Source organism: Rutidosis leptorrhynchoides, unplaced genomic scaffold (genome assembly GCF_046630445.1).
Source record: "Rutidosis leptorrhynchoides isolate AG116_Rl617_1_P2 unplaced genomic scaffold, CSIRO_AGI_Rlap_v1 contig22, whole genome shotgun sequence".
NCBI lineage: Eukaryota > Viridiplantae > Streptophyta > Magnoliopsida > Asterales > Asteraceae > Rutidosis > Rutidosis leptorrhynchoides.
The window spans coordinates 38,366-62,676 of NW_027266468.1; the positions used below are offsets into that span (position 1 = coordinate 38,366).

The 24,311-nt window shown below is 36.3% G+C and overlaps 5 protein-coding genes and 1 non-coding gene across 7 annotated transcripts; 4 read left to right on the forward strand and 2 right to left on the reverse strand.

The window, feature by feature from the left end:
- Positions 1 to 1,999: 1,999 nt before the first annotated feature.
- On the forward strand, positions 2,000 to 6,623 carry LOC139882013 (ribonuclease TUDOR 1-like). Its single transcript, XM_071866396.1, has 16 exons — positions 2,000 to 2,146; positions 2,460 to 2,534; positions 2,644 to 2,757; positions 2,843 to 2,947; positions 3,080 to 3,283; positions 3,378 to 3,587; positions 3,679 to 3,786; positions 3,874 to 4,044; positions 4,178 to 4,375; positions 4,448 to 4,792; positions 4,900 to 5,130; positions 5,214 to 5,402; positions 5,487 to 5,567; positions 5,658 to 5,852; positions 5,949 to 6,320; positions 6,429 to 6,623. The coding sequence occupies exons 1-16, from the start codon at positions 2,000 to 2,002 to the stop codon at positions 6,621 to 6,623; spliced, it is 2,940 nt and encodes a 979-aa protein (XP_071722497.1).
- A 1,895-nt stretch (positions 6,624 to 8,518) lies between these two features.
- Positions 8,519 to 11,195, reverse strand: LOC139882026 (calnexin homolog 1-like). Of its 2 annotated transcripts, none has more exons than XM_071866406.1 (6): positions 11,100 to 11,195; positions 10,906 to 10,975; positions 9,136 to 10,265; positions 8,969 to 9,040; positions 8,763 to 8,879; positions 8,519 to 8,656 (listed from the first exon to the last, which is right to left on the reverse strand). In XM_071866406.1, exons 1-6 carry the CDS (start codon positions 11,193 to 11,195, stop codon positions 8,519 to 8,521), a joined length of 1,623 nt encoding a protein of 540 aa, XP_071722507.1. The 2 variants fall into 2 exon arrangements, with proteins under 2 accessions (XP_071722507.1, XP_071722508.1); XM_071866407.1 differs by having other exon boundaries at positions 8,519 to 8,649; positions 8,759 to 8,879.
- Positions 11,196 to 14,052: 2,857 nt separating this feature from the next.
- Positions 14,053 to 14,995, forward strand: LOC139882014 (FLUCTUATING-LIGHT-ACCLIMATION protein 1, chloroplastic-like). The gene is made up of 5 exons (XM_071866397.1): positions 14,053 to 14,148; positions 14,283 to 14,293; positions 14,393 to 14,456; positions 14,564 to 14,677; positions 14,903 to 14,995. Exons 1-5 carry the CDS (start codon positions 14,053 to 14,055, stop codon positions 14,993 to 14,995), a joined length of 378 nt encoding a protein of 125 aa, XP_071722498.1.
- A 5,495-nt stretch (positions 14,996 to 20,490) lies between these two features.
- LOC139882015 (pentatricopeptide repeat-containing protein At2g20540-like) lies at positions 20,491 to 22,629 on the forward strand. The gene is made up of 3 exons (XM_071866398.1): positions 20,491 to 22,149; positions 22,231 to 22,380; positions 22,441 to 22,629. Exons 1-3 carry the CDS (start codon positions 20,491 to 20,493, stop codon positions 22,627 to 22,629), a joined length of 1,998 nt encoding a protein of 665 aa, XP_071722499.1.
- Positions 22,630 to 23,013: 384 nt separating this feature from the next.
- TRNAG-CCC (transfer RNA glycine (anticodon CCC)) lies at positions 23,014 to 23,084 on the forward strand. The gene has a single exon. It is a non-coding gene; the product is annotated as a tRNA-Gly (tRNA).
- Positions 23,085 to 23,615: 531 nt separating this feature from the next.
- Positions 23,616 to 24,220, reverse strand: LOC139882016 (uncharacterized). Its single transcript, XM_071866399.1, has 2 exons — positions 24,200 to 24,220; positions 23,616 to 24,107 (listed from the first exon to the last, which is right to left on the reverse strand). The coding sequence occupies exons 1-2, from the start codon at positions 24,218 to 24,220 to the stop codon at positions 23,616 to 23,618; spliced, it is 513 nt and encodes a 170-aa protein (XP_071722500.1).
- Between the last annotated feature and the right edge of the window lie 91 nt (positions 24,221 to 24,311).

Genomic DNA, 24,311 nt, shown 5'->3' on the forward strand with positions numbered 1-24,311 from the left:
ATACTAATATTAATATAATCTTGCAATAATAAAGATTTGACAAATTCATTTTGGAGATAATGCTTGGGACCCTTATAAAAACCATGACATCGCAATGAGGGAAAGAAAACCACAAATGACAAAAAAAGAAGGCTTAAACTAGATAAGTAAAGAAACCGGGGTGAAGGAGTAACTCAACTGATGTCAGGAAGTAGTAGCCTTTTTTTAGTCACCATGCTCAAAGGATAGACTTCTACTTGTTTGGTTTACTTTTACCAACTAATACCACTGTCGTATTCCACTTTTAGAAACTAAATTGCCTTTTTCTCAAATTCAATTTACCACTTATTCCGAATTCCCTTTTTTATCCCCAATTTTTCATTACAAAACAAAAAGAAGAAAATTGAATTGTTTTTATATACTGTAATTGTTGTCACTTAATTGTTATTTTGATTTTTGTTAGCATGGACATATTTTAGTTCATAAACAAATTTCAACTTTTTTTATCTTTACTAGTCATTAATAGTATTAAATTATATTTCGCGCGTTGTAATTCATTATATGCATATCTTTTTAATAATAATTTTATCGGTTATAAATAATTAATGTACCGGCTAAACAGAATTTTAAATTTTTTCCGTTAAACAAATTTCTATCTAACTGAATTTTTATGCACGAAAAGTCGTTTAATCCAATCGTATTTACAATAACGAACTTTTAAAACTAACCGTGTGTGACGTTTAATTCAATCGTATTTTAAAAATAATATAACATTCCTAATCTTGAAAATATGATAACCTTAACTTCAATTTCAGTGCATACATTGAAAAAAAAAATCCCTAAAGAAAAATAGAAGGATCTAAAAGAATTCTTCAAGCAAATTAAAAGTTCTTTTCCTCAACGGTAAAGGAGTCCAAAATCCCAAATCTTCGTAATAACGGGGTAAAATCGACTTTTAAAAAGAAAAATTTCGGATAACAATAGAATTCCCTAAAAAGTAAGTATTGAATTCCCAAAAGATCCTGCTCAGTTCCCGTTTTATATTTGGTCGACAGAGTAAATCTTGCTGAAAGTACGAGGGTAGTTTCGTACACCAAAATTAGCTGCTTCCTGTCTGCTTTTGTTTTTTTTTTCTTTTTTAAATATATATAAATATATACATTTACACATAGTTTTTCTCTCTCTGTGTCTCTCTTTCATTCTCTCTAAAACTCTGCTAAGTATTTTTCTTTCCTGCCGCCTATCTTCTTCCTTATTTACTCATAAATCTCTGGCTTTTCTCTTATATATTCTACATATAAGAGAATTTCGAGAGTTTTAAGTAAGGAAAAATTGTTTCCGTAAGCGTTTGTTTTGCTGTTTTTGTTGTTGTTGGATTTAGATCCAATCACCGGCTTCAATTGCAGCTAGCTGAATCTGATCTAGGTTCGTACTGTTTCCGATTGATTGAGATCTGTTATTTTCCGGCCATTCGTTTGTTGACTGTAAACATTTACATGCATTTTTCCGATCGTCTCTTTTCTCTGTAAATTCTTAATTGCATGCGTTTTGGTGTAATTCAATCAATCCAGTTTCCTGCTTGGATAATGCTGTTTGTTTTGTGAATTTAATTTGGATCAGCTTATTCAATAGATCGATGTGGTTTTAAAGAGTTTATGTGATCAACTGTGTCTGTTTTTATTGATTGCATGTCGTGATTTGGACGTTTTAATGTATTCTATTGTAATTTTGTTTAATATGATCTACCGGATCTGGTGAATTTCTTTGCAGAAGGATCCTGATTTCGTTTTGTTATCGACTTTTCGATCCAGTTGTGTACTGATTTCTATTACTTTGTTTTAACTTGTGTTTTGAGTATAAATTGTTAAAAAGTTTAGAATTTTATGAGCTAAAGGATGTGAATTCAGACAGCTGACATAAAGTTTTTTGTTTTGTAGTTTCCTCATCGGTGTTTTTTTTGTTGTTATTTCTAGATTGATAATTATTGTATTTGGTGTTTCTGCAGTTTCTTGCTATTGTGATGGCGACCCCAGCTGCGACAGCACCGGCATGGTTGAGAGGAAAAGTGAAGGCTGTACCGTCGGGGGACTGCTTGGTGATAGTTTCCATGGCTAACCCGACAAAAGAAAAAACCCTCACTTTGTCCAACATCATTGCACCAAGACTGGTAAAGCAATTGGCTCTATTGTTGTTGTGAAATCTGATTTATCCTTGTTGATAATCGTTAATTCTGCTTCAATTCACTTGTTCATGTGTATAACACTGCTGGTTCTGGGGAGTTACAAGTGATATAAATGTGGCATTGATTGTCATTAATGTATGATCGGTTTCTACTTAGTTTTTTCTTGGGATTTCGGGTGTATGCTTATTCGAGGAAACATACCACATTTGCCTAGTATATTCTTTACTAAATGACTGCAGCTAACTCTCTTTTTTTTTTTCTTTTTTTCTTTTTTCCTTTTTTTTTTTAACGCGGATAGGCCCGCAGAGGTGGCGACGATGAGCCATTTGCATGGCAAAGCAGAGAGTTTTTGCGAAATCTATGCATTGGAAAGGTTTGAGACTTCTATTTCATTGTGGCCTGTTTTGGTGCATATATACACATGCAACAGCATAAATAACCCAGTCTCTGTTTTTGTTTTCTGTTTTTCTGTGTTGATGCAGGAGGTTGTATTCAGGGTGGAGTATGCAGTGCAAAGCATTGGGCGAGAATTTGGCACTGTTTACCTTGGTGACAAGAATGTCGCAACAATGCTTGTTACTGCTGGCTGGGCAAAGGTTTCATCCTGATTTATTTAATTGATTGCTTCTCTAACTGTTCTCTTTACTTTCTGTTGATTTTGGGTGACCCTGACATGTGCAGGTCCGAGAACAGGGTCAACAAAAAGCAGAAGGGAATAAAGTTCTTGAAGATCTGCTCAATCTTGAAGAACAAGCTAAGGAACAAGGTCTTGGCCGATGGAATAAGGTAATACTCTCTCACTGCTTTCACTCCTTAAAAGGAAAAATCTAAATTGGTTTCCTTTATTTCCCTTGCGGTGCATGCTATAGATTAGATGATATGAAGACATCTAATGGATTATTTTAACATTGAGTTTAGGACCCCGAAGCAGTTGCAGAATCTGTCAGGAACCTGCCTCCCTCTGCTATGGGCGATAAAGATTTTGATGCCACTAAATTTTTGGCCGATAACAAAGGCAAGAGCTTGCAATGTATCGTTGAGCAGGTTCGTGATGGAAGCTGTATTCGGGTTTACTTGGTTCCAGATTTCCTGTTTGTCCAAGTTATTGTTGCGGGAATCCAGGTATGATCAAATCTGGTGGAACTGTAATATTCTGCCTTCAGTTAGCTAAAATCTGCTTAACTGGGTTTGAATTGCTATTTTTCCTTTGTATTAGTGTCCATCAATGGGAAGAAAGACCACCACTTCTGACACTGCTGCAGTACCAGATGCTGCCACTGACGAACCAAATGGAGCGGTTGGTACGGAATCTAAAGCTGGTTTAACATCTGCTCAGAGAATAACAAATCAAGTAACTGAAGTTCCTCCTGAACCATTTGGACCAGAAGCCAAACATTTCACGGAAATTCGTACTTTGCATAGAGAAGTAAGCTAGTAGTCGATGTAATATTATTTATCCTGTCGGAACCCTTTTTCGTTTGGTCTCTGATTAATTCTTATTTCTGTGGAACTTGTAGGTGCGAATTGTCCTAGAAGGCACAGACAAATTCAAGAACCTAACTGGATCAGTGTATTATCCTGATGGGGAATCAGCAAGAGACCTGGCACTAGAGCTTATGGAAAATGTAAGCTAGAGCTTTACGGTCCTGTCTTCATTGAAATAGATACTGATCAGTGGTTTATTAGCTGAGGACTATGTACTGGTTATGTAGGGCTTAGCCAAATATGTTGAATGGAGTGCATCTACGATGGAAGAAGATGCCAAGCGGAAGCTAAAGAATGCGGAGCTTGAAGCTAAGAAAAGCAAGTTGAAAATTTGGAAAAATTTTGTTCCACAACCTTCAAATTCGAAGGCTATTCATGACCAGAATTTTACTGGAAAGGTAATGGGGATGTGTCCACTTCATTGGTACCTTTTTTTTAAACAAAATTGTTGAAGAAATCGTGTTGAGGTTAGGCTTGAACATATAATATCTTTCTTCATTCATGTTATTTCATCGACTCGTTTGTGATCAGGTGGTTGAGGTTGTGAGTGGGGACTGTGTTATCGTCGCAGATGATTCAATACCGTTTGGAGACCCATCAGCAGAAAGACGTGTCAATCTATCAAGTATTAGGTGTCCAAGAATCGGCAATCCTCGTAAAAATGAAAAGCCAGCTGCCTATGCACGGGAAGCAAGGGAATTCTTAAGAACTCGCCTAATTGGGAAACAAGTATGATACTATGCCTTCTTCCATTGATGATGTATTCATACCTGTGTTAATTTACTAATACCCTTTTTTCAGGTGAACGTTCAAATGGAATATTCCAGGACTGCTACTCCTACTGATAGTGCTGCTGCAGACTCGAGAGTGATGGATTTTGGATCAGTCTTCCTTCTAACTCCCACTAAAGCAGATGGTGGTGGTGATGTCTCGACCGGTCCTACTGGTAACCAGCCTGCTGGGACGAATGTTGGTGAGTTGCTGCTTAGTCGAGGTTTTGCCGACGTGATTAGACATCGTGATTTTGAGGAAAGATCGAACTATTATGATGCTCTCCTTTCTGCTGAATCACGTGCTATTGCTGGAAAGAAAGGAAAACACTCTGAGAAGGATCCTCCCGTCATGCATATTCAAGACTTGACTATGGTTAGATACAACTTGCATCAAGATTTTTTTTCCTGATAGTAAATTATTGTTAGCTTCCTTTTTTTTTTTTTTTTGTTCTAATATGTTTTTGGTTATGACGATTTCAGGCACCAGCCAAGAAGGCCAAAGATTTCTTTCCATTTCTGCAGCGGCTCAGGAGGGTTCCTGCTGTTGTTGAATATGTGCTCAGTGGTCATCGCTTCAAGTTGTATATTCCCAAGGAAACTTGCAGCTTTGCGTTCTCATTCTCTGGTGTTAGGTGTCCTGGTCGTGGTGAGCCCTATTCAGAAGAAGCTATTGCCTTGATGAGAAGAAAGATTATGCAGAGAGATGTTGAGGTAATCTAACAAAAACAAATAATAATTTTAGCTAGGTAGTTTCTTTTGCGGTGATCTGAACCGCTGATAATTATCTTTTCCAGATTGAAGTAGAAACTGTTGATAGAACTGGAACTTTCTTGGGATCTTTGTGGGAGTCAAAGACCAATGTGGCTGTGGCTCTTCTTGAAGCTGGTCTTGCCAAGCTGCAAACCTCTTTTGGCAGTGACAGGATCCCTGATGCCCATCTTCTAGAACATGCCGAGAATTCTGCTAAACAGAAGAAACTGAAAGTAATTATCCACTTCACATCTCATCACATTCCGTTCCTTTTTTCTATGCTTCTGTCTTTGTTCTTAACTGAGAAAATGCTGCAGATTTGGGAGAATTACGTAGAAGGAGAGGCAGTGCAAAATGGTTCTGCTGCCACTGGGGGCAAACAAAAGGAGTCGCTCAAGGTAGGGGATACACAATAGAGTATTCAATTCCACGTTCCTTAATAAAAAATGCGATTGACGCAATCCTTCCTCTGTTCCATTTCATTTTAGGTTGTTGTTACAGAGGTCTTGGGCGGGGGTCAGTTTTATGTGCAGACAGTTGGAGATCAGAGAGTTGCTTCTATTCAGCAACAACTTGCATCATTGAATATCTCTGAAGCTCCTGTCATTGGAGCCTTCAACCCCAAGAAGGGTGACATTGTCCTCTCCCAGTTTACTTTAGACGATTCCTGGAACCGTGCAATGGTATGTACTTTGTTGTCATTTTATATATTTTTTCTTCTCCTGGAATATACCGTTATTTTTTTGTAACTGAAGGTGCTATAATTTTCGATTGTTTAGATTGTGACTGCTCCTAGAGGAGCTGTTGAATCTCCAAAAGATAAGTTTGAAGTGTTCTACATAGATTATGGGAATCAAGAGGTCGTTCCGTACAGCAGATTGAGACCTCTTGATCCTTCTGTGTCGGTGGCGCCTGGAATCAGTCAGCTTTGCAGCCTCGCCTATGTCAAGGTTCCAAGTTTGGAAGAGGAATATGGGGAAGATGCTGCTCGGTTTTTGAGTGAACAGACTTTAGGCAATGAATTAAGAGCCACCATCGAGGAGAGGGATGCTTCGGGAGGAAAAGTTAAAGGACAGGGAACTGGGACAATTCTCTTCGTCACTCTTTCTGCTGCCGATGCTGAGATGAGCGTAAATGCTGCCATGATCCAGGTATATTAAAAGCTTTACTTGTAATACAAGTATTGCTCTTTTGATCTTGTTTATTAATGAATTTGAGACTCAAATGTCGTGGGCTGTTGTGTGTATTTCGTATTTCAGGAAGGATTAAGTCGAATGGAGAAGAGGAAGAAATGGGACTCGAGTGACAGGAAGGCAGCCCTGGACATCTTGGAGAAGTACCAGGACGAGGCACGTACTAGCAGGAGAAGGATCTGGCAGTATGGAGACGTCGAGTCCGATGACGAGGATGTCGGAGCTTTCGCCGGTAAAAAGACTGGCGGTGGTCGCCGTTGAGTATAATTATAATAGGCTTATTTATAGCTATCGGAAGAAGGTTAACAAGAAGTCCGGAGACGAGTTTTAAGTTATAATAGGCATGAATGAAAGTTGATAAGGAAAGGAAGAAGTGTTGCGTCCAAACTTTTTTGTTTCTTTTTTTTTTCCGGAGTTTCTTTTAGGTAAAAAAATTCTGAAATAAAATAAGGTGTACTGAATCTGCTTGGCTCAGCTCCATGTTTAAGGAGACCTTTTAAAGAACAATTTTGTGGTTTTGAACTAAAAGCTTTATTAGAGAAAAAAGAGAAAAAAAACTGTATATTGCATCGTTTATCGGATCATTAACTTCACTGTGCTCTGAATGCCCGAGTTTTGGATTACGGATCCTAAACTACTCCTTCCGTATTAAAAATTTAAAATAGACTATGTTATGTATTATTAAGTTCATTTATATTAGTAAGAAATATAAAACATATTTATTTTTTCTGGTGTATTTTAAGTGTTGCGTAATGAAAATTGCAAATCTTAAAGAAAAAAAGGAATGAAAAATGTTGTATAAAAAAAATTGCAAAATCTTAAAAAAAAATTAATATTAGAAAAAATTACAGTCCATTATTTATTATTAAAATTTATAAATATTTATTTAAAATAGAGTATTTATTGAAATAAATGGAAGGGTGAGATTGAGAAAAAAATTCAAATATGCATGAATTTCATAAAACGATATTTGAAGTAGACCAATTTCATTACGCGATACTTGAAGTGGATGGGAGATTACAGTATTTGATAATGAGGTAGAATTAACTGAAGAGATTCTTATTTTTCATTTCAAGATTTTACTAATTATTCCTATTCATGTAAAAGCTATATATATATAATCCAGTATCGCGTTTTCTGCTGTGTTGCATATTTATTTCTTTCTGACACTGATTTACCTTCAGTAGAACTCCCTTATGAGAAAACGCGATACTTCTCACCTCGTTTAACTTGTAAACTATAATTTCAATGAAGAAGGTATGCGAGCGAGTCTGTCGTTGAATGCTATGCTCAATTTGGGCTTCATGGGCTTGTGACTTAAAAATGTTCGAATTGGACCACTTTCTGTTACTTGTCGGAATTGTATAAGACTAGCTTTTAAGTTTTAAAGCTTGTCATCTGTTATACATAGGCGTTCGTATCAAAAGGGAAGGGGCAATTGGGTCACTCATTCGGGCGAGTCAACTCAGTTAGTCAACGAAGTCGGAACCAAATCGAAAGCCGGAGATAAGAAGCCGAGATACATACGGCACATGTCGAAGCTGATAATCGACGGACGTATTTTTTAGATTTGAGTTTCATTTTAGAAGAAACTATTTATTTATCTTCGTGGATGTAAATAATCCATCCCTCTTATTTTATTTTGTTAGCGAGTTGCACCAGTCTGGCAGTCACCATGAAGTTTACTAGTTGTATTTTATGTGTAAAACAGATAATGTCTGTACGGGAGTTTTATACTCCATTAGAAAAATTTTTAAATTCATTTAAAAAAATTATATATCAAGACACTAATCTAGATGCATCCATTTTATCTTAGATCCATCCATTTTATCGTAAAAAAATAAAACGACGATATCTATTCAAAGGCAGAAGCTAGACGAAATTAATAAGTTGAAAATTCTCTACTATTCGAATTAGGATGGTTTCAAAGAAAAAGGGAACTACCAGGGGCCCTGATGAATAGACCATTGTCATTTACAAACTCTTTAATGTATTTGTCTCTTCTCTCTTTCTCTCTCACACACAAGAAATAAAAATGTCTAACTTACAAACCATCAAGAATCGATTACTGCAAAAGACGAAGCTGGCCATTGTTCAAAATTCGCCAACTGGAATAAGCATTGATTTTATCTATTCTTTTTCCCAGTGCTTTTGGTTTAGTTATCGCGTCTCCTCCTGCGTGGTGGGGCGGCGCCGGTATCTTCCTTTTCGTTCTCTTCTGACTTTTCTCCACTGCTTCCTTCCTTCTCTGATGACTCGGCAGCAACCTCTGCCTCCTCCTTCTCAGCTCTAGGCTGCTGCACAGTTCCAATAAATTTATATAATGTAAGACACGGTCAAACAGAACAAAACTAACAAGGTACTACTAAAAAGAAAGGTTTACAAAAAAAGGGGACTTACTTGCTGCTTCTTCCCACCAAAAATGAGCTTCAGGAAGATACTTAGGCTCACGACAACTATGGAAACGAGGACACCAATGGTGATATTTGGCTGTGTTTCAGCCTTCTCAATCAGTTCCTGTTACAAATTCACTCCTATATCAGTATCAACCACAAGAATATACTAGATTTGCATAAGCCATTATTAATTAACACTGTTCAACTTACAAGAATCTTAGACTTGTATGCACTCAAGAAAGGAATGTCAGCAACGCTGTATAGAACGTCGAAAACCTTCTTCTGCAGAAATCAAAACCAAAACTTAATTTCAGGACAAAGTTATAACAGGTAGAAGTACAAATACTTTAAGAAAAGACTGAAAAATGAAATATTACCTGGAAGCCAGCGAGACCATCAGAAGAAGCGGCGGCAGCTTCCTCAGCCTTTTGTTTCTCCTTCTCTACATCAAATTTGGGCTTCCATGTTTTCTCTCGGACAGACTCTGCAACCTTCTCATCCTTGGCTATCACGAAGTTGTCAAACAAGATACCATCTTGCATTGTCCAAATCTCGATACCAATAGCTGCAATAGGCTCAAAGTCTGGTTTGTCGAGCTCAAAGTAATCAGGGTTTGGAATGTCACGAGGCTTCCAGATACCCTTGTAGCTTGGGTTATCGATAAGTGGTGCGTGCCATTTGCCCTTGTAAGCTGGATTCCTCTTCATTGGTTTCTTCCATTCTCCACAACCAGGTGCTGTCTCACATCTAGGGTTGTCAATCTTGGGAGCCTCCCACTCACCATCTTCCTCATCATCCCAATCTTCTGGTTTTGCTGCATCAGGATCATCAATCTCTTCTGGCTCGTCATCTAACCATCCTTCAGGTTTCTCAGCTTCTTCGTCGACAATTTCCATTGGTGCATCCTCATCCCAATCATCAGGCTTAACAGCATCTGGATCGGGAATTTTGGCTCTCTCATCCCAGTCCTCGGGCTTCTTGTCCTCTGGATCAGGAATTGTCTTGGCAGGGATCAATGCAGGCTCGAAATCATCTGCTGAAAGGAAGTTTGCCTTCTTCTTCTCCTCTCCATCAACAAGAATGCGCACTTCATTATCGGGTGTCAAAATTGCAGTGTAGACATGTGTAAGCTTGTCGGATGGGACGGAGGGTGGGAATTTCAGATGGTGCTCAACATACTCCCCACTCTTGGGATTCTTGTGCTTTAGGATAAAGTGCACCTTGTTAGTGGCCCCACACTTGTCAGGTCCAAACATGATGGAGTAAGGAGATTCATTATCAAACTCATTTGCCTTCCATCCAGCCTCTTGAGGGCGAAGGTACTTCAGATATGCACCACCACATTCAAGACCATTCTGGAGACGTGTCTCAAACTGAAGGACTGTGGTTCCTTCTTTGAGATTGACAGGCTCATCAACCTCCTTGACTATCCCGTACTTTCTAGCCTTCTCACTTACAAGAAGTCCATAATCTTCATGTCCCTCACTCTTTGAACGCTTCCATACACCTATATAAACACACCATCAATGACCATTAATAAGATTTATGAAATAGATTAAGCAACTTTACAGAAGCAGAGCAGAACCAAATGACAAAGAATTTGACAATGATGGGCGCCCAAGTCCCAGATGCTAAAAGAAAATTCCAATTAGTAAATTCATGTTGTATGAAGACATAGATGAAATGGTTGAAAATACGACATCTAATCAATCCACCCAGTGTGTCTACACATTGATTTCAATTCGACCAGCATCTATGTACGAATTTTAGACAAAAAAAAAAAACTAAATACCAAGTTACTTTCATAGTCAATGAGATAGTGATACTGCTCGAACGCAGAAGGGTAATAACAAGTTCATAAACTCAAGATGAAGCTCACATGACTTCAATAAGCTCGAACACTACACAATAATATGCACTTCAAAGTTGTCATTTATGAAAGTGTGTTCAATTTTAGAAACTAGCATCATTTTTAAGCACTCGGAAAGTGACAACCAATCTCATCATATTATTCAACAATCCGAGCATTCACTTGTAAACTAGCAAAATTTCAAGATACGTTCATTCTTCTAGCTAAATTCTACTAAGAGCAAAAGTGAATCTGTAAATCAAACAACAGATCGAGCAAATTAAAACGAGGCTCTCACCTTTGTAGTCTTCCTTCTCAGATACGATCCAGCTTCCTTCGAAGGACTCGTCAAATGTCTCATACAAGATCTAAGCATTTCAAAAAGCAAAGTGGAATCAAAACACAGTTACATCACATTTCAAGCTGTCAAATACTACTAATCATTATCAAGAAGCATTAAACGATCAAAAATAGCAATTCAAATCTGATTACCGTGCTATCATCGGAAGCTAGAAGTTGTTGCAATGAAACGACAGCGAGCAAAAGGAAAAACGCATTTCGAAGAGAGATGCGTTTAGCTTCTCCCATCATTGTCAGTCACTTAATCGAAACCCTAAGAAGAAGAAGAAGAAGTATATATCTACTACTGTCGAATATAGAGTGATAGATCGATATATAGTCAAGTTCAGATCTTGAAGTCGTTGCTATCGTGTTTCTTTTAACCAATGATATTATTTGCCACGTGAAACTGTCCAATCAATGATTGACACGTAAGCCGAACTTACATGGCCTCCTCTCATTGTTTCGTTTTTTATATATACAAAATAAAGTAAGAAAAATAAAGGTATTGATTATTGGGCTTGTTGACCCCTTCTATGTTCCTTGGAAAATTAACATAAAAAATATATATGTTCCTTGGAAAAAGCCCATTACCTTGATAAGTGTTAAAAACTTGAATAAATGAATTTTTAGCTATATACTGAATTTTGTAAAATAAAATAAAATTACGTATCAATAATAATAATGTGTAATAAATCATGTTCTAATGATGGCCAACTAACCACGACAGTGGTCGGATGATTAAGGTATTATCTCCTTTTCGAGAGGTTGAAGGTTTGAATTCCTCGAAACGTAAAAATAGTTTGACTTTTCTAATAGGTTGAATGCTCGAATTTCGTCGGAAATATAAAAATTAAAAAAGAGTTAAATGAATGTGGAATTTGAAGGAGATTGTCAGCTACTGATTACATAGCTTGTGTATCAAACAATCGAAACTTTGCGAGCTGTGGTTATCTCATTGAGAAAATTCGTCAGTTAGCTTTACATAGTTATGAAACTTGAAATTTTAGTTTTGTTAGTCGTTTAGGTAATAAAGTGGCACATTAGTTAGTCATTTATTTTTATTTTTATTTTTACGATTTTTTCGTATCTTTTAATAATCAACCATTTGTGGTTCACACTACAACATTTTTTAAGAGGAATTCACGCTACAACATTAGTTCAGCAGGATTTTTGTGTATGCAATGTAAATAAATAAAAAATGTAATTTATTAAACTCTTTAACTGGGCCTCATAGGCTTTTAATAAGAACAAAGTCCATAAACTTAAAAGAGAGCAAATTGATACTCCCGTAAAAACAAATATCTTTCTTGTGTAACAAGACACTAACAAGCCCTACCCTAAACAGCTTCTGTCTTTTTAAACAGCTTGACTTTGCAAAAATCCACTTCCACCACTCGCCTCCGGCAATGGCCACTACAACTTCAATCCTTCAATGGCAGTACCCTCTAAAAGCAGCACCAGCGGCTTGTCCTCGCATATCATACTTGAAACCATCTGTCGCCAAATTCCCCGCCAGATTATCGAATTACAGATACAACACTCGGATTCAATGCTCGTCTCCTGCAAAAACAATATGCAGTATCAATATCATACAAAGACCCAATGATAATAATAACCATTTGAGAGTATTCAAAGACCCAAAGGGAAATTTGAAAGCTTTCTCAATGTAGCTCTCAAGGAATTGAAGAAGCCGGCGATAACTGCTCTTCTGGTGGCTATGCTTTTGGTGTGCAACTCTGCAATGGAGGCTTCCGGTGGCAGAGTCAGGGCTATTTTCTTCATATTCTTTACGGTCTTCTGGCAGTTCTTCGTGGAGTTATTCGTCGCCGTCTTCTGATAGTTATTCGGATACGAGTTATTCTTCACCGTCTTCTTCGAGGAGTTATTCTTCGCCGTCTTCTGGTAGTTATTCAGATACGTCGTCCTCTGATTCCGATCAATTAGATATTATTATCAGATATGGTGGTTTTGTGATATTAATTTTTGCATGTTATGAAATGCTCAATCCTAGTGATGATATGTCTTCGGTCGGGGAAGTTGCATATGTTTTATTCCATTTTTTCGTCTATGTTTTTGAAACTTATAAGCCTGAAGAAGGTACGCTCACAGCTAGTGGGAAGACTAGTCTCCTCAAGCTTCAGGTAATCTTAATTTGTAATTTCGTGCTCGTCAAGTTAATTCAGTTGTGTTTGAGAAAGTTTAAATTTCAGTCTTGCATCTGTTAATTACGTTCATCAACCAAACGTACGTATGCTGTTCAGCTTTCCTAGCCTGTCCATTCAATCATATCAGATCTGATTTGACTTTGATTTGAAAGGTAGGTAGTATTGAACTAAGGAAATGAATTAAACTTATACATTTAAAATCAAATTAAGATTTGATGATCTAGCTAATCAGGTTTGGTTTTTTGCAACCTATGGTCGTTTGGCTTGTATGAATGGAAATTTGTGCTCATGCTATAACTCATATCCAATTTTCATGATTTGTCCATCTGATTATCGCCAATATATAATAATGGTGTAGCTGATTTAGCACGTCTAATGAAGAAACTTGACTAAACGGAGGTGCTATTCTTCCTTCTAGTTTAATTGAAGATGGCTAGCTAGAAAGATTCCCCTGATTTTTTATTTTACATATTTAATCCCACTCCGTGGTCATTTCTAGGTTGGCTTGTTAGGCACGGTGCGAAATCTACAAAGAGAACTTAATCGGATTGCGGATACTGCAGATACTTCCTCCTCAGAAGGGCTCAAGGGCTCAGTTATGTATTGACAGGTAATGGTTTATGCTAACTGTGTTGTTTGCTGTAGTGATTTTCATTATCGGCATCAGGATAATTTGCATGGACATACGTGTTACTTGGTTATTGTCATATGCATAACCCAATATATATAATCAAATGATGGTTTCAGTAACTAGCATTGTTATTGTGAAATCATGGATGGAGGCACGCCTTTTTTTCTCATGTTGGAGTTCATGTTCTGCTATTTTTAAGGTGTGGACTTGTCATCGTATTCTCATGATCCTGTTTATGTAGATTGTAGTTAGATCTTTCTTTGCTTTAATCTGTTAACTACTGCATTTCAACAATCATTTAATTACAATGCCACGGCTCTTTTTCTTAATTGTCATTCTGGTTGCAGAGACGACATTGGCTTTACTTCGGCATCCTGATTATTGCATTTCTGGTTATTCATCTGTAAGTTACTATTACCTTAGTACAATTAAGTTGAGAGTAGCTCTATATATATCATCAAAGTGCTTGACAAAGAATCAATGTTAATTTCTATACTCTTTATATGTGACTTGACTTCGTCCAACATCATTCTACAGGTGGATGTGAAGTGAGGCTGAGAAGCGGGGGAGGAGCGGTTCAACCAACTTTCTATTGAAGAATGGGGAAAATTTGATGAGGAGACCCTTGTCAATGTGAACAACATTAGAAAGCAAAGAACCATATCCGGCCAGAGTGATAGTGGGTTTAGCAATGACAAAGGGTACATGGTGGTAAGATTTCATCTGATCTCCTACTATTATTGTAGTCGAAGTTGCATGATTTTATTGTACTGATTGTTTTTCTTGGATTGGTCTTATATATTTTGCCAGCGATACAGATAACATTATTAGTGGCGGCTGAAGGAGTACATAAGCTACCTTCCATCAACAGTAGCGTGGAGCTGAAGGAAGCATTGCAGAAGCTTGGCTCAATCCTGTCCAGCCAAATTATGGTAAGAAGACAATGGATTGAATCTCTAAAAAATGATAGTCCTTCCATCGTAAAATAGGTGTCGTTTTTACTTTTTTGGTTCATTGAAAAGTTGATGTCTCTGTTCATTTCTATGTTGTAGATACATCAACTTTTCAATGAATGTAACTAACAAGCAAAAACGACATTTATTTGAAGACGTTTTGGTTTTGTCATAAAAGTGATGTATGTATCTGTTGTTAAACAGGCAGTTGAGGTGTTGTGGACTCCTCAAAGTGAGAAAGACACCCTTTCAGAGCAGGAATTACTGGAAGATTACCCACATTTGAGGCCATTATAATAGGCTTTGTGAATCGGTGTCCATTGTGTGATACTGCAAATATAAGTATGAGTAATGGTTTGGTAGGTGCATTTGTACAGAGAGGAGAATACCAGAACATTGTCTAATCAATGTAATTCCCGATTCAAGGATAATCAAACGAATCAATTTTTCATGTGAAACCAAACATATCAACCTATGCCCAAGTCTACTTAACAGGGAAAATAAAGAAGAATTCACCATGGGTTTATATATACGTAATTACTTATAACTCAAGACAGCAAAGCAAAAAAAAGTGTGGAAACATAATAATAAATGAAACGATGTTCTCTCCTCGCACTCTTTATCTTTTCTCATTTATATCTTCCATTAAAGCAGATTCTTCGAAGTTTGACGACTATTGGAGATGGCCTTATTATACATATGCATAAGACTTTCTGCGAAGTTCTTGTGTGCGAATTATGCACTACGTCATCACTTACACATGAATAAAAAAATTGTAATGCAGGGACGGAGCTATGCATTGCATACACATGAATAATAAAAATTGTAATGCAGGGACGGAGCTATGCATTGCATACACATGAATAATAAAAATTGTAATGCAGGGACGGAGCTATGCATTGCAAAGGGGGCTTCGCGCCCCCTAAAAACTTTTGCACACTAAACAATTGACAAGAGGGCCCCCTAAAGAAACAATATTTGGCCCCTGTTTAATAGAAAACTTTGCAAAAGCAGTATATAAATTTTTAATTTTGGTTTTATGAATCTTGGCCCCTGAATAAAGCCCTCTTGAATTCATGACGTTTAGCATTTGGTCCTTATGTGGGGGCACTTGATGTCAGTAGGATGAGGCAAAACATTGAAGCGCCTGTTTCGTGAACATAACCTTGATATTGTACTGCCTGTTTCGTGAACATAACCTTGATATTCGTCCAAATATGTCGTAGGGAGGAGAAACGGTAAGTCGATGACATGATGCTGCCCAAGACGATGACAAGGATTAATTAACGATCCGATGAAGGAAAATCCTAAACTCAGCTGAGGAAATTAAAGCGCAGGCATGTGAGAGGAAAAGTAAAAGAATTAAATAATTAAGCATCAAATTAAAACGATAGAAGTTTTAAGAAAAAGGTTTTTACGAGATTGCATAAGATAGAAATTGGACCTTTTCCTAAAAGAATTAGGACTAGGAGATTATTTAATTAATTAATACAAGTCGATTGATGTCTTTAAGTAAAAGGAAGTTACTCTCTTCATATCCATTTATTTAATATTTGTGATATATATATATATATATATATATCACTTCGATTTTTTATTAAAATTGGTAGGAAAAGCTTATGTTCCATGAACAAAAAATATGCATTAAATATCAAATTAAAAGATATAATGGGAGTACTAATTAAAGAAATACTTATAGTTATCTTAATTAGCCCTGAAGATATATGAAAAGATTATGTAAAGAATAATCACAAATTAACTTCTTTAAAAAAAAAGGAAATAAAATAAAATAAAATTATATGTTAGTATCCTAAATTGATTTACACCTCCTCAATAAAGTTAATTTATATTATAAAAAAAATTGTTCCAAAGACAAGAAAAATTACTGTCATTATGCATAAACCAGTAATAACCAGTATGTTTGTTCGACGTGCATGGCTAGCACAAGTAGAATTAGAGCACAGTACTAGCTATGTCCCGGAAGTTGAAGGTTTACATGTACACACTATCGATGACTTCTGCTTTCTGAGAACTCAATTAGTTTCTTATTGCAGCTCGCAGAAAACTTAACTAATTTATCGTTACATATACTAATTAGGTTTACCCGTCGATCAGTACAGACTGATATTTAATGAATCAATGCTTGGTTTTCTGGTGAAATTTAAATTACATATACATAGCTAGAGAGCCGATGAAGTACTACTTAATTACGTATACCAACGCATGTCAGGCGTTTCGAGATTATGAGTTCACTTCTAGAGAAGTGGATAGATTATATTAGACGATTAAAAAAAAGAAAAAGGTACTACTTAATTATAACTAAGTTTTGAATCAGAATCACATCCAAAAAAAATATGCATATATATATATATATTCAATTGCTAGATGTTCCATTTAACCCAAAAAAACTCGATCGTACTCAAATAGAATAAAAAAATTGACTGTATAATTAATTAATATTGGTTTAGATATATCTTTCCATTGTTAAATTCTAGTAATATATAGTGCGTACCACTTCCAGATCGATCGAGTACAGGAATGAAAACCCCGAAAACGGAGGTCCAACTTTCATTAACGCCCTCACCTCAAGGGGTCCTCTTAATTATACTATATGTTAATCAGAAGAAATTAAAGAGCCTTTGAGGGAGAGAGTTAAAGGAAGTTGGATCTCTGCAAATATAATTAATCTCCATATCTGTGTAGCTTGAGCCTCAATATCCATTTTCAATGATATGCTGCAAGTAAGAATTAAAAATGTATACTGAAATGAAAAGGAAGGATGCGTGTTATATGGTGATATTTATAGGGTTCATCAAGGCTAGAAAATTATATTTTAGTATCAATTACCACCCACTTCAATTTGTTATTTATTTTTAATTTCCCCCTTTTTTTTAATCTAAATATCCCTTTTTAATTGTTTTCCCCGGCTATATATATTAACGTAGTAATTTGTTTTATGAATGACCAGAGTCGGCAAACTACTTGTCCCCTGGCGATAATAATGCAAAAGTACTTATAAGCTCTCAAAGACATTTCTCATGGATGAATTTCGATCAAATTTTCTCTTCATCCCTAATTAACTGTCATATTTTTAAAAATTATATAAAAAATATGACATTTAATTAGAAATAATATATTTGATATCTTTTATTCGAGATCCATACTTTAAGGTTTATAATTCTAACATTTGTGAAATTGTGATCGTAATTAGTTGAAGTGGCGCAGTCTATCTAAGTAGTGCAATCTTAAAAATTTTAAAAATAGTTGAGAAAGTTTTAAATTAAAATTTTATTTACTTTTTTAAAAAAAAAAATACAACTAAAATCGTTTAAATAGTTCGAACTGAAAAAAAAAAAAAAACTAAAATTTAAATTTAATGGATCCACTATCAAGTCCATTAAAATAAAGAAGGCCCGTTGAAGGTTGAAATGGATTTGGATGAGGCCCTTAACAAACTCTAACTGGATATACCTAACTGACCGATAAATCTTCTTGAGAGCTTTTCGAAAAATATATTATAATAGTTATTTTGATGACCGATCGAGTCAAAAGTTGTGACAATTTTAATCTCGGTCGACCTTCATGCGCAAAACATCAATTCTTCGACCCATCTTGCTTGGACTTTTTGACTGTCGGTATAATCTTCGACAATACGTTCTACGTTAAGAAGCGACATGATAGCTGTCCAATGAAACATTTACACGTATTCTTAGTGACATAGCTAGGGTTCTAAACGATGGTATGTACTACTAATAATAATAATGAAAAATGGGGGCATTAATTCGATTTTTTTTTTTAAGTGAGTATACCCTAGGGCTCATCCAAAATATGAGGAAATAATTAACACGACAAAAGGCTAGCAAACTGACGTGGCGGTAGGTTATATCATATGATATTGAGGGTTAGTTTAAAGTTTGATGCAAAGAGTTGAAAACGAGACGACAAAACAACACCTCATTTGAATTGATGAGAATCCTTATGAAATTGATATTACGAATTGCCTCATCTAATTGATAATTACACTAGGATGACCCTTGATCAATCTCAGGAGCTACATATATATATAATATATAAAAATATATAAAAGAGAAAACTTTAACTATATACAATTTTCATAATGATATTGATGTTTCTTGATGAGGGCGCCGTCAACGTTTTGGCATTACATGGAATTAATATTAATGGTGTTCCTCTTGAAAATTACAGTAAAACTAATTTCAGCTTTGTCTCCATCGATGCAGAGATAAGAGACGAAAGTTTATGCTTGAATGATTTGTCTCATATATATATCATAGATTTTCTGAAGCCTTTCTTTTTTGTACCAACTATGATGTGGAATCTTTTTGCCTGCTAGCTTAAACCCTTTTCTTAGACTCTAACCAGCGATGCATCGGCTTATATAATGTCATCCGCACTATAGATACTTTTTTTCCTTGTACGCACTATAGTATATGTGAATGTTTTCATTATTATTTTACTAATATTTTTTAGCATATAAAAATGCGTTAATTTTTTTCCAAAACACTCCTTGCACGTCCATATTTTAAAGGTATTTTTACTATTTTGTCACAATAAATGGACAATACTCTCCAGAGAGTAGGTTTGGATATTTTGTTCCACGGATAATTCTGTAGAGAAAGTGAGTAAACAAAATTTATTTCGGACGTGGCAATGATATTACTCTAATTCCTAAAATCTCAATCATAATTCATAGTCGATCTATTTCTATGGCCGTGGCTTTGCCATTTTAAATGATTATTTCTATAATGACTAGCTCTGAAACTTATTTGCATACAACTTATGAAAATTCTGAAATTGCTAAAAATTATCTATACCAATTTGCCGAATCCCACTAACCCCATCTCATTGTTACCGGCTTCAATGTTAGTTTATGTTTACTACATAATTAACTTGTGACTTATTTTTAAGCATTGTATTAGATGTTATTTCTTTGCATACTAATTAATAATATCATATAATTGAAGAATAAAAAATAGATCAAAAAAATAATGCAAGAAGCAACAATAAGAATATACGGTACTATCTATTCATTCTATAATCATAATCGACTTTATTATTTAGTTGTAAGTTAGATTATTATATTGATGTCCCATCTTCGTTGTTTCTTTCATCCCTCCCGTTGTGAAAATGAAATAGACAAATTAAATCGACGTCGATCCACAGTAAAATCTATACGCTCGCGCGAAACGCGAGCACTTGCCATTAGTTTATGTAAAAAAAAAAATCTAACTCGCACTACAACTCCCCTAACTGATCCATCCCTAACTCCAACATTTTATTACTTACATTGATTGATCGGACATAGTATATAATAACTGAAGGTTTGATCCAAAATTAAGTTACGACAGATTATATTGATTGGTTCAATGGAATCGATAAGGTTTAATTCATGAGTAGATTCGATTGTGTTTCAGTTTTGCCAACAAACTAGAATACTTAATTTCAGTTTTATGAGCTTCCACTCAAACAGTTTTGTCACTTAGAGTGGATTGTGACTGAAGAAAGAAGCTATCAACTTAACTATACACGATAAAAAGTACTCCAAAGTACATACATGTAACATATGTATGGGCAATGCATTGCACAATGAAACCTCCAAGGACGAAATTGTTATGTTAAAAAGTTGATGCACAATTAGGAATATTTTTATAAATGTAAGGATTAAAATGTAATAATGTCAAAGTTCACTCCACTCGAAAACATACATTTTCCCGGTAAAGTAAAACATGAAACGAAATTGCAAAATCCCTAAGTTTTGAATCAGATGAGCAATGCTTGTTCTTCAAATATCAGGATGCATCTCCAAACAATACCACAGATTGTCTCTATCTCTGATCGAGAAACCCCTAAAACATCAAACCCAATTCAATCAAATCCTCTCTCAAGCCATTACTTCAGGTCTCTTCACGGAGCCTTTTATATCAAGCAAACTCCTCCTTAACTCTCTATCTCATTTTCCTGATCTTAATTTCTCTCAAACAATCTTTTCCCAAATCCAAAACCCTAATGTTTTTGCTTACAATTTTATGTTAAAATCCTTCTCCCGCAGCCAAAATGTAGAAAAAACCCTAACTTTATTCAATCGAATGCTGTGCAATGGCGTTTTACCTGATAAATACACATTCCCTTTTGTTCTCAAAGCTTGTGGGCGTCTCGTGGTACTGGAAAAAGGGCAAGAAGTTCATTGTTTGAGTATAAAACTAGGTCTTGAACGTGATGCATTGAACGTGTTTGTTGAAATGTTAAATGACACCTATGTCAATTTTTATGAGGTTTCGCTAGCGAGTGTTTTGAATGCATGTGGAAATATGGGTTTCAAAGATTTAGGAAGGAGTGTTCATGGCTTGATAATAAAACTTGAGTTTTCCCTTCATCTGATTTTGGGTTCGTCATTGATTGACATGTACGCTAAATGTGGGTCTATGAAGGATGCTCATGAGGTTTTCGATAGGATTGTTGACAAAAGTGTAGTGTGTTGGACTTCCATGATCACTGGTTATGCACGATTGCATTTGTTCAAGGATGCAATTGAGTTGTTTAGACATATGCAATTAACCGGGGTTATGGCCGATGCGATATTGGTTGCTTCAGTGGTCTCTATATGTGGGAATTTGGGGACTCTGGACCAAGGGAGGTGGCTACATAATTACTGCAAAAGGAATGGCATTGATATGAATCTCTCAGTTAAGAATGCTTTAATCGATATGTATGCAAAGTGTGGAGACATCAAAAAGGCTCGAGAAATTTTCAAAAACTTGAGTAAGAGAGACGTTATATCATGGACATCGATGATTTCTGGGCTTGCCATGAACGGTAAAGCTGACGAAGCATTGTCCCTCTTTGAACAAATGGAAAAGTCTTCTCATGTTAAGCCAAATGAGGTTACTTTCTTAGGAGTCTTGTCGGCATGTAGCCATGGAGGTTTGGTAGATAAAGGGTTTCTCTATTTGAGATCCATGTCTGGAAAATACAACCTCATTCCTCGTATAGAACACTATGGGTGTATGGTTGACCTTCTCGGTCGAGCAAACCTCTTGGATGAAGCTGAAAAATTTATCCAGGATATGCCTATTCATCCTGATGTGGTTATATGGAGATCCCTTCTTTTTGCCTGCAGGAACCATGGAAATGTAAAACTAGCAGAATTTGCAGCCGAGAAAATTAACGAAATAGACCCAAGTGGGTCTGGGGAAAATGTGCTTCTATCTAACATGTATGCCTCAGTTTCAAGGTGGAGTGATGTCAATAGAATAAGGAAGGGAGCAGCTGCTTGGAAAACTCCAAAGCAGCCTGGTTGCTCTATTGTTGAAATAAATGGTGTTATTCATGAATATTTTGTCGCTGATCATTCACATAGTCAATCTGATGCCATATATGAGACAATATTTGGAGTTAGTGAAGCTATCCACTCAGAGAGATTGGACCTGGATGTATTATTTTATCAATAGCAGCCAGATGGAATACAACTGTTCATTTTTGGTCTCCCTTGATTTGCCCGATTTTGGTGATAGCCAGATGAATTGCAAGCTTGTAAGTTCTCGGAGTTGAGAAATTCAACTGACTCACAAACTCACAGCAGGCAAACGGAACAGACTGATTGCCAACGTACTATCTTTCCGAAAGGCCAAATCCAAACGCCACAGGGCATGAGCTTTATTCAGGCATTGCACTCGGAGAGTCCTTTTTTTCTCGGCCCCAGGCGGATAATGGCTACTTTTTAGCTGACAGATCTTTTGGTCGTGTTCTGTTCACAAGATCTTTTCAGACCATCTGTTTTGGAGCAGCCAAGCCAAAAGCTTTCCAAGCTGGAGGGATTAGAAGCAATGATATTCTCAACATCATATAAGATTACTGTAACTCAGAGTTTCGACACTGATAGTGAGCTAAAAGGGGGATTGAGATTGAAATAATGAGAGTATGATAATCTCAAGATTACAGTGTGGCCCGGAGTTTCAACCTGTCCACATTGCCAATTGAAGGTGTTAATGCATTACAGTAACAGCTTGATTATTTTACAAATATATGTCGTGAACAGTTTTGAACGTGACCTTATTTTATTTCACCTGGTAAGTTAGACAAGGTTACAAGTCTATTTCTGAAAATTCATGCAACTTTATCTGACAAGAAATTTTTGCAAGACTTTTATCACTAAAAAATTCTACCACAAGCAGAGATAGAGAAACTGTATTGCTGAACTTCTGGCCTTGTGCCCAACCCAAAATGTGTTCCTTATGGAAAGCAGTCGATGATTATATTTTGGATAGTTAAACGTAAATGCATACAACCGTCAACAAGCGCATCTGGTGTAGTGGTATCATAGTACCCTCCCACGGTACTGACCAGGGTTCGATTCCCTGGATGCGCATTTTCCATTTTTTGTAACCTTTTTTTTCCAATATTTCAAGATTTACAAGACAGAAACAGAATCAAGCAACTGAAGCCAAGTTTGGTTATCCTTGGATAAAGGATGCTTGTTGATGTGTAGATCATGGTGAAGCAAAAAGGTGAGGGTAATTGAATCCAAAAAAATTACTTTACTCTCATCTAATTGCATTTGTTGTTACAGTTAGGTCTTGTACTAATCCAAATTTATGCATGTGATGTACTCAAATGATGAGTTGAAAGCTTGAAGCATGTGAGTGAGAGTAAAAAGGGCAAAAATGTCACTTCCAACAAAAAACTAGATGATTCAAAGTTCAGTATGTTGGAAAATGGACTAAGAAAACACATCCATAATAAGCTTCATCCTTATCCAAAACAAAAACATTTTTTATTCCATCATGGTTCCTTGAACATTTACATAGGAAGGAAGGATCCAGAAACCTCCTTCCTTCCCACACAGAAACCCACGAAGCACTTCTACATTTCCAAAAACAGAATTACTCACTAAATTAAATTATGGAAGCTTAATCGGAGGCTGGACCTCTTTAGGATTAATACCAACTTCTTTAAGAGTCTCCGCCTTAGGCTGGCGAGCAAAGACGTCTTTAGTGATTGTATTATTCATTGAATTCACTCCATTATCAAATTCCTGAACATGAGCTATTTTCCTAAAGAATGATTTCTTCAGATACCCGTCTGCTTCCTCCAAAACTTTATCAGGATCGTATACTTCGGGAAGTGTCTCTCTTCTCTTCTTCTTTAAGTGCACATTCGGAGCGTGTTTAAGCTCGTGATAGACAGTGAACAACCCAAATGAAACGGACATAGTTATCAGGCCAAGTGCCACGTATACAGGAACGTAGTCTCCTTTCCTTGGCACTTTCTTGGAGGTTCCACTGTGGCCAAACTCGTCGACGGTTGGAGTATACGGTCTCAGCTTCAGTGTCGTCGCGGTGGTGAAATTTGCAGTACCCCTAGTCCGAGTTAACATTGATTTTAAGTTTGCCTGACAAAATCAAAGAGCAGATAAGTTCAGAAGAAGCTGATGAGAACAGAACAATTGAGAAATATGCAATTTTGTTAAAAAAAGGAGCTTACCATTGATGATCTTAAAGCCATGATTACAAGATATGTTGATTAGAAGATTATCTAAAGAGTCCAGAGAACAGGATAAAAGAGCTCGCTTTGTGTTTTCGTTGCTTTCTTCTGG